The sequence below is a fragment of the Biomphalaria glabrata genome, chromosome 2, assembly GCF_947242115.1.
Source record: "Biomphalaria glabrata chromosome 2, xgBioGlab47.1, whole genome shotgun sequence".
Lineage (NCBI taxonomy): Eukaryota > Metazoa > Mollusca > Gastropoda > Planorbidae > Biomphalaria > Biomphalaria glabrata.
The window spans coordinates 37,401,723-37,415,188 of record NC_074712.1 but is presented as its reverse complement, the minus strand read 5'-3'; the positions used below and the strand labels follow the sequence as shown (position 1 = coordinate 37,415,188).

The window sequence follows — 13,466 nt, the reverse complement described above, 5'->3', positions numbered from 1 at the left end:
CATTTAAATAAAAAATGTTTCCTATTAAAACTTTTTACACAGAATTTAAATATGTCAATAATTCAAAATAGAGAAAAACCTGTTTCCCTTTAATGTGTGTTGTACTGAAATCTGAGTCAAGTCAAATGAAGCATTCAACAAATGTAGACAATTTTGTTCCCATACAACTTGTATAAAGCCAAGCATCCCAAAGAAGTATTGATCAATAAACCAGGCTTATCACCTTAGGTAACTTCTCATTGGCACAAGAGATACATCTTTAAAATCAGGTTTTGTTGCACAATTTACTCAGAAATATACAAAAGCACTAGTTGATTGGCATTTGTAGCCAAAAAAAAAAAAAAAGGCAGAAATAACGTAATTAACACATGCTATATATCATATTGAATTTATTATTAGATCAATATTATTGAAATAACTTTCAGAATTACATCAAGTGTGACTTGATGGAAGAACTGGATCAAATAAAATTAGGTTTAGAAATGTTTTTATAACCAATAATAGCAGCTCCTAAATAGTATAATCTAATAATGCAGCCAAGGTTACTTTCCAAAATATCATTATCAATCACAAATAGCAATAACCAATACAATCTTTTATCATTACCCTAACAAGCTAGTCAGTCTGAAGTTGATATTTTATATGTATTCAGCAGCAACAAATACAATAGGAAGACTCATCAATTTAGAAGGCACACAGGCAAAGACAAATGGCACATCAATACACACATAAATATAAATAAATACAATACACCTGATAATTTTTCTTTAAATTGTACTAACAAAAAATGTCTGAAAGAACTGTCAGACATGTAAACATAAAGGATATGTACATAAGTGGCAAACAGGATATCACCGGTCACACACCACCTTAAATGGGCTCATGGAAATGGGTTGGGTGTTTCTTGTTTTTTTTTTATCTTTGGCCTAAGTTGTTCCCACACCTGCACCAACACAACTGCTAACATAGCTAAGTGTGAAATCAAAGGATTAGTTTTTGATATGCCTTTTTTTTTTTTTTTTTAAATGTGTTTAAGTGATATCTCAATTTTATGATACAAAACAATATTTAATATCCCCCCTAACATGTCCCATAGTGAATTTTTTATTGAATCACTGCATTGCACCATACATAAATATATATATATGTATATTAAAAAAAAAGATTACATTATAATCCTTAAAAAAACAACAACACTACAAGTACTAAAAAGAACAATAATGACTGAAAAATTCAGATTATTTGTATGAATTATTATCAGACCTCATTACATAAACAAATGAAAAGATAGTGGAATTCATTAAAAACTAGAAACTTACACAAAAGTATCTGTAGAAAAGAAATATATTTGAAACATTATAGAATAAGCTAATGGTTCAGGAAAATGATTTATATTAAACAAAACAATAAGCAACAAATATAGGCTTATCTCATAGATGACATATATTGAAAGCTCATTTGAAAACTACAATAGTAGCCATACAAACACTACACTGAGCTCAGATTATGGTACTGTATTATTATTGCATAGAAACTAAATAGTTCTAGCAACAAGAGAAAAACAATTATTAGCACTTATGGCAAGCTTTATGCTTGGAGATTTGGTTTTATTGTAATATCAGAAGAGTCAGATTCTTATAATTCAGAAACATTTCAACAGTACAAAAAGCAGATAGTAGTAACGTAAAATAAGTTCATAGATAATAATGTCAGGCAGTCTTTGTGAGGAGCTTAGTAACAAGGTGTGACTAAACAGAGGCCAGGACTATTTACTATCACTACAATGTCTTTGATGGACAGAGCTATTTCGAATACAAATGTGAACCCATGTTGCACCATTGGATGAAAACTAATGTCCAATTTGTGTGTCTCATTAAACTAACTATTTATTAACTGCTGGTTACTAAACTAAGAATTAACTTCTAAACATAATACAGGTGTCCAATGAAAAAGTAGCCTGCCCTTTATATCCAGTATGTGCCTTGGACTTGGAGGATACCAATTACTGTTGATCTTGTCTGCCAAACATCTATTTGGCCACAACCCATTCTTCATGGGATAATATTGGTGGAAAAAAGGGATTTCCCAACTTCCTCAATTCAGAGCCGGGTGGACAAACTTTTCTGTGAGCCACCCTGAAATTTTAAAATAAAACACAATTGACCTTTGTATATTAATATTGGTAAAAGGTTTCAGTTAGAGAAAAATTGAGATTATGCTGCTTTTGGTTTTTTAAAGAAAATAATCCAAACATTCAAGTGAATGTAGACAAAGAGTCTTATAAATTACATCTATATATATTGTAATGTCAATCTAAACAAAGTATGTTATAGATTATGAAATCATTATTAATGTGGGACCACAAACAGTATCTATGTCTATTCTATACACAACATGTAAAATTAACAATGTTAAGTTTGTAGAGCTGAAAATAAAAAGCCTTAAAATATTTTAAATTAGTTCAACTATTTTGTCCACAATGCTCTGCTGTTAATTATTTTAATCAAACTACCAGCTGTGCTGGACAGTAAAAACTTTGGTCAAGTGTTTCTCTATCTTATGTAAGGTTAACAGAATCTTCTTCCTGTCTCTTACAATGTATCATGCTTCTATTGGAAATAGAATGAAAGCTACAATAACCATGTAAAATTCTGCACTCTTCCTTCACCTTAAAAAGAGAAGACATTGCCTTTTTAGTCTAAATTTTAAAAAAATGAATAAATAAAACCATGAACATAGATATATCTATGCTCACAGGATATGATCAAAATTTCATTTCAATGATAACAGAATAATCTTTCTTATAAGCATGATGATTGCATTTGTTATCATGTGAAATACTGTTGAAAGCACTATTTGTTAACTTATAGCAAAAATGAAAGAGATGTATCTAAAATTAAACTGCCAAGTACGACATTAACACAATTCATGGTAGCATTTAAAACTGTAGCAGAAAGAATGAATTTAGGACTTTTGCCCTACCTCTTCCCATGTAGAACAACTGAATAATGGCCTGAAGAACAAAATATACTGTTTCAGCTTATTTAATTATTTTTTTGTTTACATTTATTAAAATATTACATTACAAAAAAAAAAATATTATTTGATCACCTTAATATGTGGAAAGAAAATGCTTCAGTTAATTTTTTAAAGAATCTATTAGGTTGGAAAATTATGAAGAAATAATAAAGGAAGACATGAATATCATTTGTTTTAACAATTTTAGCAAAAAAAAATAAATAATTCTCTGAGATTCCCAATACAGTAGATACGTATAAAATAATTTAACAGAATGAATTAGCAATAACATTTTTAAATATGCATCAACAAAAGTTTCAGTGTAAAATGCTTAACAAAAACAATGCATAGGCTATAATTATAGATATGGCGATTAGTACTATTTATATAATAGTTTTAAATTAACTATAGTACATATATTATTATAAAAGTTTACATTAGAAACAATTACTAAAATAGATCTTGCATGACTAAATAATTAAAATCAATTTTATAGAGCATACCCTACAGTAATTTCAATACCATCAATCATAAAGGTAAGAACTAGTGCTGCTTCATTAAGATCACAAAAGCCATGTATTCAAATATTAAAAAACTAATATAGTAACTATTACACACAAAAATGCATATATGATTTGATATAAAATCTACAAACACACAATAAAAGAGATATCTTAGGAATTTTGTTTTTGTTTTTAAGAATTCAAGAAAAAATGACAATACTGTAGGCACTTTTAGCAATACAATCTCCAATGCACTTATCAGCTGAAACAGAACCACTTTAACCATGTCTCTAAGTACACACTTGTACTGCTACAAGTCCAATATCTCTGATTGATCAGCCACACTAGTCATGCCCACACTAAGATTGTTGGTAGGGTTGATGATGTCATCTTCAATGTATTCCTGATCATCCTCAAACCTGTAGAATGTTAAACTAGGATTAGACTATCATAATGCAGCAGCATCTCTTGAAGACAATATTTTAATATTTATTTCTACATACTGCTTCACCATTCAGCTCTGAGAAACTTTCAATTCAATAGTAGGAAGACAATATGTACAAACAAATACAATGAAGTGAACAAATCAAGACTTTAACTACTATGGAGAAGATAAACAAAAGTTCAGCCATTTCATTAGTCAATAGTTTTTTTCGGGACCAACACAATGACCAAACAGATGTCAGTTAACCAATCAAGCTATGGGTGTGAACTCAGAAATATCATCAAAAACATGGAGAGAAAATCCCCATCTCTACCATGATTCAAACCCATAAAATTCATCTTAAAGAAAAGCATCTGATAATCAGGTTATCAAAGCCCATATTACTTTGTTGTAATATGCAGTTGTTAACAGAATGTCAAGGAGGGTATATAGCCTTTTTTAAAAAAATATTTTATAAAAGTAAACTTGTACTGAAGCTGACTACCTGTCATAAGGAGTGTTAGGTAACATTCTATCTTCTTTTTCCTCATCACGTTTGGTTTTTAAAGTTTTCAACATATACAGGATGCCTGTAACTATTAACAAACAGCCTGAAAAGGAAAAAGTAAAAAAAAAGTTGTTAGATAGCTAAGGAAAAAAACATTTCTTTGTAAGATATTGGACTTGGTTGAAGAAGCTGAGAAACAAGGTGCCAATTAAGGATTGGGCTTTTGTTGATTCAGGATAAGGTCTTAACTCTAGGGTTGCTGTGGGATGTTGGTGCTGACTAAAAAGAGTGGTTTTAATATCAGTGTGCTAAGAGGAGACTTTAGCTCCAACATTGGCCTTTATTTGCTGCTACATAATAGGCTAAAAAATTGACTAAATTATTTCCTGTGCACATGTCAGAGGTCTCTGCCTTACTTAGAGTTTAATATGTTTTTAACAAACTTTAATGTTTCATTAGGATTACTTTAATTTTTTTGTATTATGTCCCTCCAAGCAAGCAAAGACTCATTTTGCACATGCATTACAAACTTCAATTTCTCAGATCCATGTATAGAAATATTTAATTCCAGGTAAAAAAAAAATCAATTGAATAATGTTTAATAAATAAACATTTGACTAGAAAAAAAAGGCTGGATGAAAATACCTGCAGGAATGCCTAACTCAACTTCTGCTGGTTTTACAAAACAAGGTGGTGAAAACACCACAAAATAGAGACCCCCTTTCTTCCAGTCATCTAAACACAAAACAATGTCCCACATTCTCATAAACAGGCTGGTTTGTCTATGAAGAAAAAAAAAGACCAAAATAGTCAAAATGTTTTTTTTTTTAAGTGTTAAAAAATCTTTAGCTATAGATTTCCAAACGTCTGGAAATTTTTGCTACATGGTCAGTCTTAAGATGTGTAGCTATTTTAAAGTTGATGATATTAAGGGAATCTATTTTTTTTAATTATTAAGTATGAGTATGTCTTTTCAAAAGGAAAACAACCAATCACAACATATGAAATTAATCAAATATAAATAATTATGATAATAGCTAAGGATGTTCATACTAACATGAAACCATATTACCCCTAAATGAGTTGAGTTCTGTATATTTACTATTGACTAGAGGCCTTCGAAGGCTAATTTTAACTTTATTGTGAGACTCTCACCTGACACATAGCTCCACAACATGGTTTAAGAGAAAAACAACTTCAAGAAATGAGACAACAATAGCAATGATTCTGAAAATTTAAAAAAATATACATTTTTAAGTGGTAGATAAACTCACAAAACAATATCTAAGAACTAAACAGAAACTGAAATGTATTAGTCTTCTCAAATAACATAGAGCACAAAGTTCTAAAACATGGCATACATTGGTAGCAATACTTACAAATAATATATTCCAAACAATGCTCCATGGAAAACATACTCAACACCAACACCCCATAAAACTGCAATAAATTAAGTTTAGGATAAAAACAATGTTACAAACTTTTACTTATTGCAAACCTAATTTGAGTATTACTTTATATTAGTGTTGTGATATTTTCAATTGTTGAAATAAATGAAAAAAGTTTAATTTAAACAAAAAATTGCAGTACACTATATTAAGCAACGTGTATATGTATATTTGTATTTTTACAACAGAAATAAAATTTGTGACATTTTAAGTCTCGAGAGAGGATCTTTTCCCTTTGCAACTTCTAATGTGATTTAAAAGGCCAGTTCTTGATATTTAAAAGGCCAGTTCTTGATGCACATTCATGCTCACAAGTTCTGCATTTGTAATCACCAGACGCTCCAGAATTTTCAGCCTTTTTTCTATACATGTATTATGTGATCACCATCTGTGACTGAAGGACCCCTCATTCATGTCTGTCTTTCATAATTATGACACAACTAGATTTAATAAACCCGCTTTATAAAGGTAAATGAGTCCAAAAAATAAGAAAGGAGAATTTGATAAAACTATGAAGATCATCCCATCATCTACAAATGTGCTGTCAGAAATATTGCTAAAGCCTAAGTTCTAATGTTGTAGAGCTATACAAATCTATGCCATGCAACCCTCAGTACGCTGTAATCCGAACAACAAATCTATGCCTTTTGCTGTCTCTCTCTCCTCATGTAGTAAATCTTAGATGTATTAAATTCTATATGATGCTATATCATATATATATATATTATATGTAATATAGATCTTGACCTTTTTCTGCTAATTAAAATATAAAATGACTAGATTTCACTTTCATGAACTGTTACATTTACATTATATATATATACTACCGACAGCACTATGCTACCTGCTGGTAGTAACCTTGTGACCTTAAGTCACTTGCATACCATAGAATAGCTATTCATCAAAAGGGGCCTTATATGGGAAGTTTTACCCTTGTTATGAAAATTATATTCTGTATCTGTTGTCGTTCTTATGTTTACATGTGCTTGTAACTCGTCCGTGAGAATGTGTTCACGAAATGTGTGTTGTGTAGTCATTCAGTGTATTAAAGCCATACTATATAGACATGGTTTTTGGACTCTTATCTTTATGTTCATAACAATTTAATACACTGAATCCAAAACTGTGAAGTTGTAAGAATCTCGAAATGGATAGGATATTTCGGCCAGATAAATTTGACATCGAGCCCACATCACCTCAAGCAGCAGAGCATTGGCAGCACTGGTATGAAACTTTTAAAAATTTTATATCAGTAGTATCAGTAGATAATCTTGATACTAAGAAACTACTGATAACTATCTCTCTCCTGCTGTATATCAAATGATACTTGATAAAGAGACATTTGATGAAGCAATCCAGACTCTAAATGGCATTTACATTCAACCAAAGAATGAGGTGTTTGCTAGGCACAGGTTAGCTACTTGCAAACAAGAGCAAAGTCAAACTATAGACGCCTACATGCAGAAATTAAAAATTCTATCCAAAGATTGCAACTTCAGGGCGGTGACTGCTGAACAACACAGAGAAGAGGCTATTAGAGATTCGTTTATCAATGGACTAGTGTCCAACAGCATTCGAAAACGTCTACTTGAAAAGACTGTTTTGAGTTTAAAGGACGCCTTCGAGGAGGCTCACTTACTAGAACATGCTTATCAGCACTCATTACAGTATGAATCATCACAGCCGGAAATGAATAGCGTGGCAACTACTCCCACCAATTCTTCGGTCTCACCCTTGCCAAATGTAAGGATTCCTCAAAATGCATTAGCTAGCAAGTGCTACTTTTGCGGCAGGGTTAAACATCCCTGCTCTCAATGCCCTGCAAGGGAAGCCACATGCAACCAGTGCTCCAAAAAGGGCCATTTTCAGAAAGTTTGCAAATCTAGGGCTTCAACAGTTTCGGCTATCGCTACTGTACAGCCTATAAATCTAAACAAGTCTACAATACCTATTTGCATCAACAATGTGCTATTGAAGGCCCTAGTAGACACTGGGAGCTGTGAAAGCTATATTTCGACGGACATCGCTAAGAAGCACAAATGGCAGACATGTTCCTCAGGCAACAGAATCTTCATGGCTTCCACCCATCTATCTCGAATCACTCAAGGACATATCTACGCTAACATACGTCTCAAAAATGAATGATACGAGGGAGTTAGACTTTCTCTACTAGACAATTTATGCTCTGACGTAATTCTTGGACTTGACTTTATAAGTTTGCACCAAAACTTGTTTATTCCTTTCGATGGTCAGAAACCATCGTTATGCCTGAGTACTTTCCAGCCAGCGAAGGTAGAGGCTCCTAGCCTATTTAGTAATCTGTCACCAAACTGTACCAGTGGCTACAAGGTCTCGCAGATACTCAGTTCCAGATAGAAAGTTTATATAGAAGGAAATTCAACAACTAATAAAGGATAAAATTATTGAACCATCTAAATCTCCCTGGCGTGCACAAGTCCTAGTCACAACAAATGACAGACATAAGAAAAGAATGGTTGTGGACTACAGCCAAACCATAAACCGGTTCACTCTACTAGACGCCTACCCTATGCCCAAAATTGACGAACTGGCAGAGAAGATTTCGCAATACTCTGTATATAGCACTTTAGATCTGAAAAGTGCATACCATCAGATTCCTATAAAAGAAGAGGAAAGGCCATTCACAGCTTTCGAAGCATGTGGGAAACTGTATCAATTCCGCCGGATTCCGTTTGGCGTTACGAATGGAGTCGCCTGTTTTCAGCGTACGATTGACAAAATCATCGAAGACGAACGACTCACTGACACTTTTGCTTATGTGGACAATGTGACCATCTGCAGTATGGACTCTGAATCACACGACCGAAACCTACAGCGATTTCTTGATAGTGCTCAGAAGTATGGAATCACTCTTAATGAAACAAAAAGTGAAATTAGCACTGCTAAAGTGAGACTGTTAGGATACGAGATTTCCAAAGGACAACTTAAGCCGGATCCTGAGAGATTTCGCGCTCTAAGGGAATTACCCGTACCAGTGAACATAAACGAGTAGTGGGTCTTCTGGCTTACTACTCACAGTGGATACCTAACTTTTCAACAAAAATAAGCCTGTTAACAAGAAATCAACAATTTCCTGTCTCCGAAGAAGTCAAAAGAACATTTGAAAGTTTGAAAAATGAGCTTGAAAAAGACGCCGTATATACTATTGATCCGAATCGCCCTTTAACCGTTAAGACGGATGCTTCTGATATAGCCATTGCAGCTACCCTCAACCAAGATGGCTGACCCGTTGCTTTCTTCTCTCGCTCATTAACAAAAAGTGAAAGAAAACATTCTTCAGTTGAGAAAGAAGCATATGCCATTGTTGAGTCGCTGAGGAGATGGAAACATTTCTTAGTTGGTAAAGCGTTCACACTTGTTACGGATCAGCGATCTGTCTCTTTCATGTATAACAGGTCAAACAAAGGAAAAATTAAAAATGAAAAAATCCAAAGGTGGAAACTTGAACTCTCGTGTTTCCACTATGATGTCATCTATCGCCCTGGCAAGCAGAACACTGTAGCTGATACATTTACCAGAAACTATCTATCTGCCATCACTCGCAATGACCTTAAATTGCTGCACACTAGTCTTTGCCACCCGGGCATTACTCGACTATTGCACTACGTAAGGACTAAAAATCTTCCATTTTCCTGTGATGACGTCAGAACTGTAATAGAACAATGTCAAGCTTGAGCAGAACTAAAGCCCCGTTTTTTTTGACAGCCGACCGGAGAACTGATTAAAGCAACTCAACCTTTTGAGAGAATTAGTATGGATTTCAAGGGACCTCTCCCTACTCTTTCAAGAAATAAATATCTACTTACCATAGATGAATTCTCTAGATTCCCATTTGCATTTGCATGTCCCGATATGTCTTCCTCTACGGTTGTTAAATGTCTCAATGAACTATTCGCCCTATTTGGATTTCCAGCGTATGTCCACACTGACAGGGGAACTTCGTTTATGTCTACAGAGGTGCAGCATTTCCTCCACGAGAGAGGAATTGCAACCAGTAGAACGACCCCTTACAGTCCGAGAGGAAACAGACAAATAGAGAAACTTAACGGGACTTTATGGAAAGCCATCACCTTGGCTCTACATTCTAAGGAATTGGACACAGCTAAATGATGCTCTGCAATCCATCCGGTCATTACTATGCACTGCAACTAACAAGACACCACATGAACGACTTCTTGGGTTCAACCGAAGAAGTGGTTCCGGGACATCCTTGCCAACATGGTTGACCAGTCCTGGCCCTGCTGAAGAAGAACGTTAGATCATCTAAATATGATCCCATAACAGAGGATGTTGATTTGGTAAAATGCAACCCTCAGTACGCTGTAATCCGAACACCAAACGGTCGAGAGGAAACTGTCTCATTACGAATGTTAGCCCCTAGGGAGGAACAAAAAGTTATAGAAAATGAGAATCAGAGTAGAACAGAGCTTGATATTGGCTGCCCCATCCAAAGCTCACCTCCCAGGAATCAACCTACTGATTCTATCATGCCTGAAAAAACCACCAGCACCACCGAAGACATATCCAGACCGTCTGAAACTCAAGCAGATGAAACTACACATACATACAATCTTAGAGTGAGGAGAACTAGGCCCAACTACAAAGTGTAAAAGCTCATCAGCTTACTAGAGCTCTTACTTTGACATTCAGTTTTGTCTCCAAAATGACATTTGTTTATTTTACTACTTTCACTTGGTTTTGTTGACTTGACTTTAATGTGATATTTGATCTATCATGATATATTTTAATAAGCTATTTGATTTACCATGTTATATCAACATGTTACATTATGTCATGCTATTATACATTGTTTGTTTACTTGAATCTCTATTATTATTCTGCACTTACTTAATTCTTTCATTGTTTATAATACTAGTTAGCATTATTTGAACCGGGGGTGAATGTTATGAAAATTATATTCTGTATCGGTTGTCGTTCTTATGTTTACATGTGCTTGTAACTCGTCCGTGAGAATGTGTTCACAAAATGTGTGTTGTGTAGTCATTCAGTGTATTAAAGCCATACTATACAGACATGTTTTTTGGACTCTCTTATCTTTATGTTCATAACAACCCTCAATAAGTCAATTACTCTGTAGACTAGTACTTTGACTTTGTAGTAGTGTAGTCTGTAGTCCTAGTGACACTTACTACTAATACTAGTAGTGTGTAGTCAGTGTAGTTTTTTATTTAAATTTATTAAATAAAAGTTAATTAGAGTAGATCAGTAGATCCACTAGATTTAGACCTCTAGAATCTACATTATTCTAGCTCTAGAGACTAGATTGATTTAGAATAATTTAGATTTAGATCTACTAGATCTATTATCATCTAGAATCTAGATCAGATCTATTGTCTACACTGTCTACAGTCTACATTCAAACTAGATTATAGATAGCTAAGATAGACTCTAGCCTATCTAGATATAGAATCTAGATTAAATCTAGAGTAGTTTATGTTATTCGGACATCTATAGGCCCAAATTTGAAAGTTTGACTTTGACAGCGCATTATTTGACAATGGTTTGACATAAAAAAGAAAATGAAGTATCAAAATCTTCTTTAGTTTAAGGAGAACAAGGAGGACTACTTATATTTGTACCCCTAACCTATATTTGTTATTATATTTAAGGTCAAAGAGGCCGTGTGTTTTCATTTAATTCGGACAAATTTGACCCACATTATTTGATTCCGGACACCATAATTTAATTCGGACAGTCCCTATATTTAGGCATCAATAAACTCAGATTTTAATTCTATATTAACAATAACTAAATTTTAAGATCCCCAGGCTTAGCCCCTCACATTAAATCATTAAGATGTTTTGATATTATGCATAAATATGAACACAAAAAATAAATATATGAACACACTTATTCTACCTAAATTAGGTCACTGGGATAGTGATTTCTACACAGACTTTTAGACTTATTTTATGTTTGCATGATTAGATGTGTGTTGAATGTTTGTGTTTTTTGTTTATTAATTTAATAAATTTCTAAATTTTGTAGTATAGTACAGGTTAGGATAGCCCTTCTTGCCTAACTGAATCCTCTATATTCTCTCTATATAAATCTAGATCTATCTAGTCTGTGTCATTTTATGTCTCGAGAGACGATCTTTTCCCTTTGCAACTTCTTGTGTGACTAAAGAGACCAATCCTTGATACACAGCTGCGATCGCAGGTTGGGCATATATAATGTAATCACCAGGCGCTGTTGCATTTTCACCCTTCTTTCTGCTTCTGGTTGTGTATGACATCTGCAATCCGTGACCCTTCCTTTATGCTCTCTTTCCATGTGGATCTATCCAGTGCCACCTCTTCCCAGCTGCTAGTGTCGATTTTGAAGAGCTTCATGTCATGTTTGCATACATCTATCTAGTAGGTCTAGATCTAAGCATTTAACTTCATTCAATGTACCAAGCTCACCCCAAACATTTGCCCATTTATTCTCTATTAAAAAAAACAACAAACGAACAAATATAATATAAGATCATTTCCAAAACAGAGTAAATATTGCCGGGCTCATTAGTATAGACTTAGCCAATCAAAAAATATAGTCTTAACCCTAGGAAGAGGTAAAGTCATCCTGGTAACATAGGAAAAAATAACAACCTGACTTACAAATTTGAAATTCGTTTTTCTCACATAAAAAGACAGCTAAATGGAACGAATCAGATTCAGAGTCTCAGTTCAGACTCACAGACTGGACTTGATAATAAACTTGATTTAATTTTTATTTTAAAATCAAACCTCTATCAGAGTCTATCTTAGGATCTAGATGTCTAGATCTAGATCTAAATCAGCAATCTAGACTAGAGACTTTAGAGTGAAACTAAGAGTGTGACTAGACTGACTACTGACTAGAGGTACTAAGAGTAGAGTAAGAGACTCTTTTAAGTCTTAACTCAATTAACTGTAGTGTAGTTGAAACAAACACCAACCTAAAGCTGTTATTATTCCCAAGACACGACAAGCCACAACCAAACTCTTCCAGCAACACTCTTCACGACTGTTCTCCATATTTTAGATTTTATTATAAAAACATTTTCAAAAATTTCATGTTTGAAGTAGAAGACCTCGCATGCATTCTTTTTTAGATTTTTTATGACCCGGAAACTTTTTTTTTTAATCAAAGGTCAATGCTCGATCATTCATTGGTTAACTATACTCGAAAGGTCACTTGTTTTGTTTTGCTTTTGCTAAGACTTTGTAAACAATATAAATCAATGAAATGCTGTTTTACGTGTTTAATTTTGGTGTTAATGAAAGGATTGTAAAAAAAATATATATCGATATCAGGGGCGGACAGGCTATAAGGGCATTTGATTTTATTTTTGATTTTTTTTTTAGCGGAAGAGTGGTGGGCTAATTGCACTGTAGATACCTCAAAATATGCATTTTTAAAGCTTAAAATAACTGAAATAATGCTTGGTTCCGGGGTTTCGCTAATTTTAGGAAGAAAGTATTCTAGGGTAGAAAAAAAACGTTTGAAAGAATGACAGATCAGAATGTAATGAAGATTAA

The 13,466-nt window shown here is 33.6% G+C and overlaps 1 protein-coding gene across 1 annotated transcript; it reads right to left on the bottom strand.

The window, feature by feature from the left end:
- Window positions 1-374: 374 nt before the first annotated feature.
- On the bottom strand, window positions 375-13,066 carry LOC106067399 (transmembrane protein 72-like). The gene is made up of 6 exons (XM_013226609.2): window positions 12,884-13,066; window positions 5,833-5,893; window positions 5,609-5,680; window positions 5,099-5,235; window positions 4,451-4,556; window positions 375-3,940 (listed from the first exon to the last, which is right to left on the bottom strand). Exons 1-6 carry the CDS (start codon window positions 12,960-12,962, stop codon window positions 3,832-3,834), a joined length of 564 nt encoding a protein of 187 aa, XP_013082063.2. The 5' UTR covers window positions 12,963-13,066; the 3' UTR covers window positions 375-3,831.
- Between the last annotated feature and the right edge of the window lie 400 nt (window positions 13,067-13,466).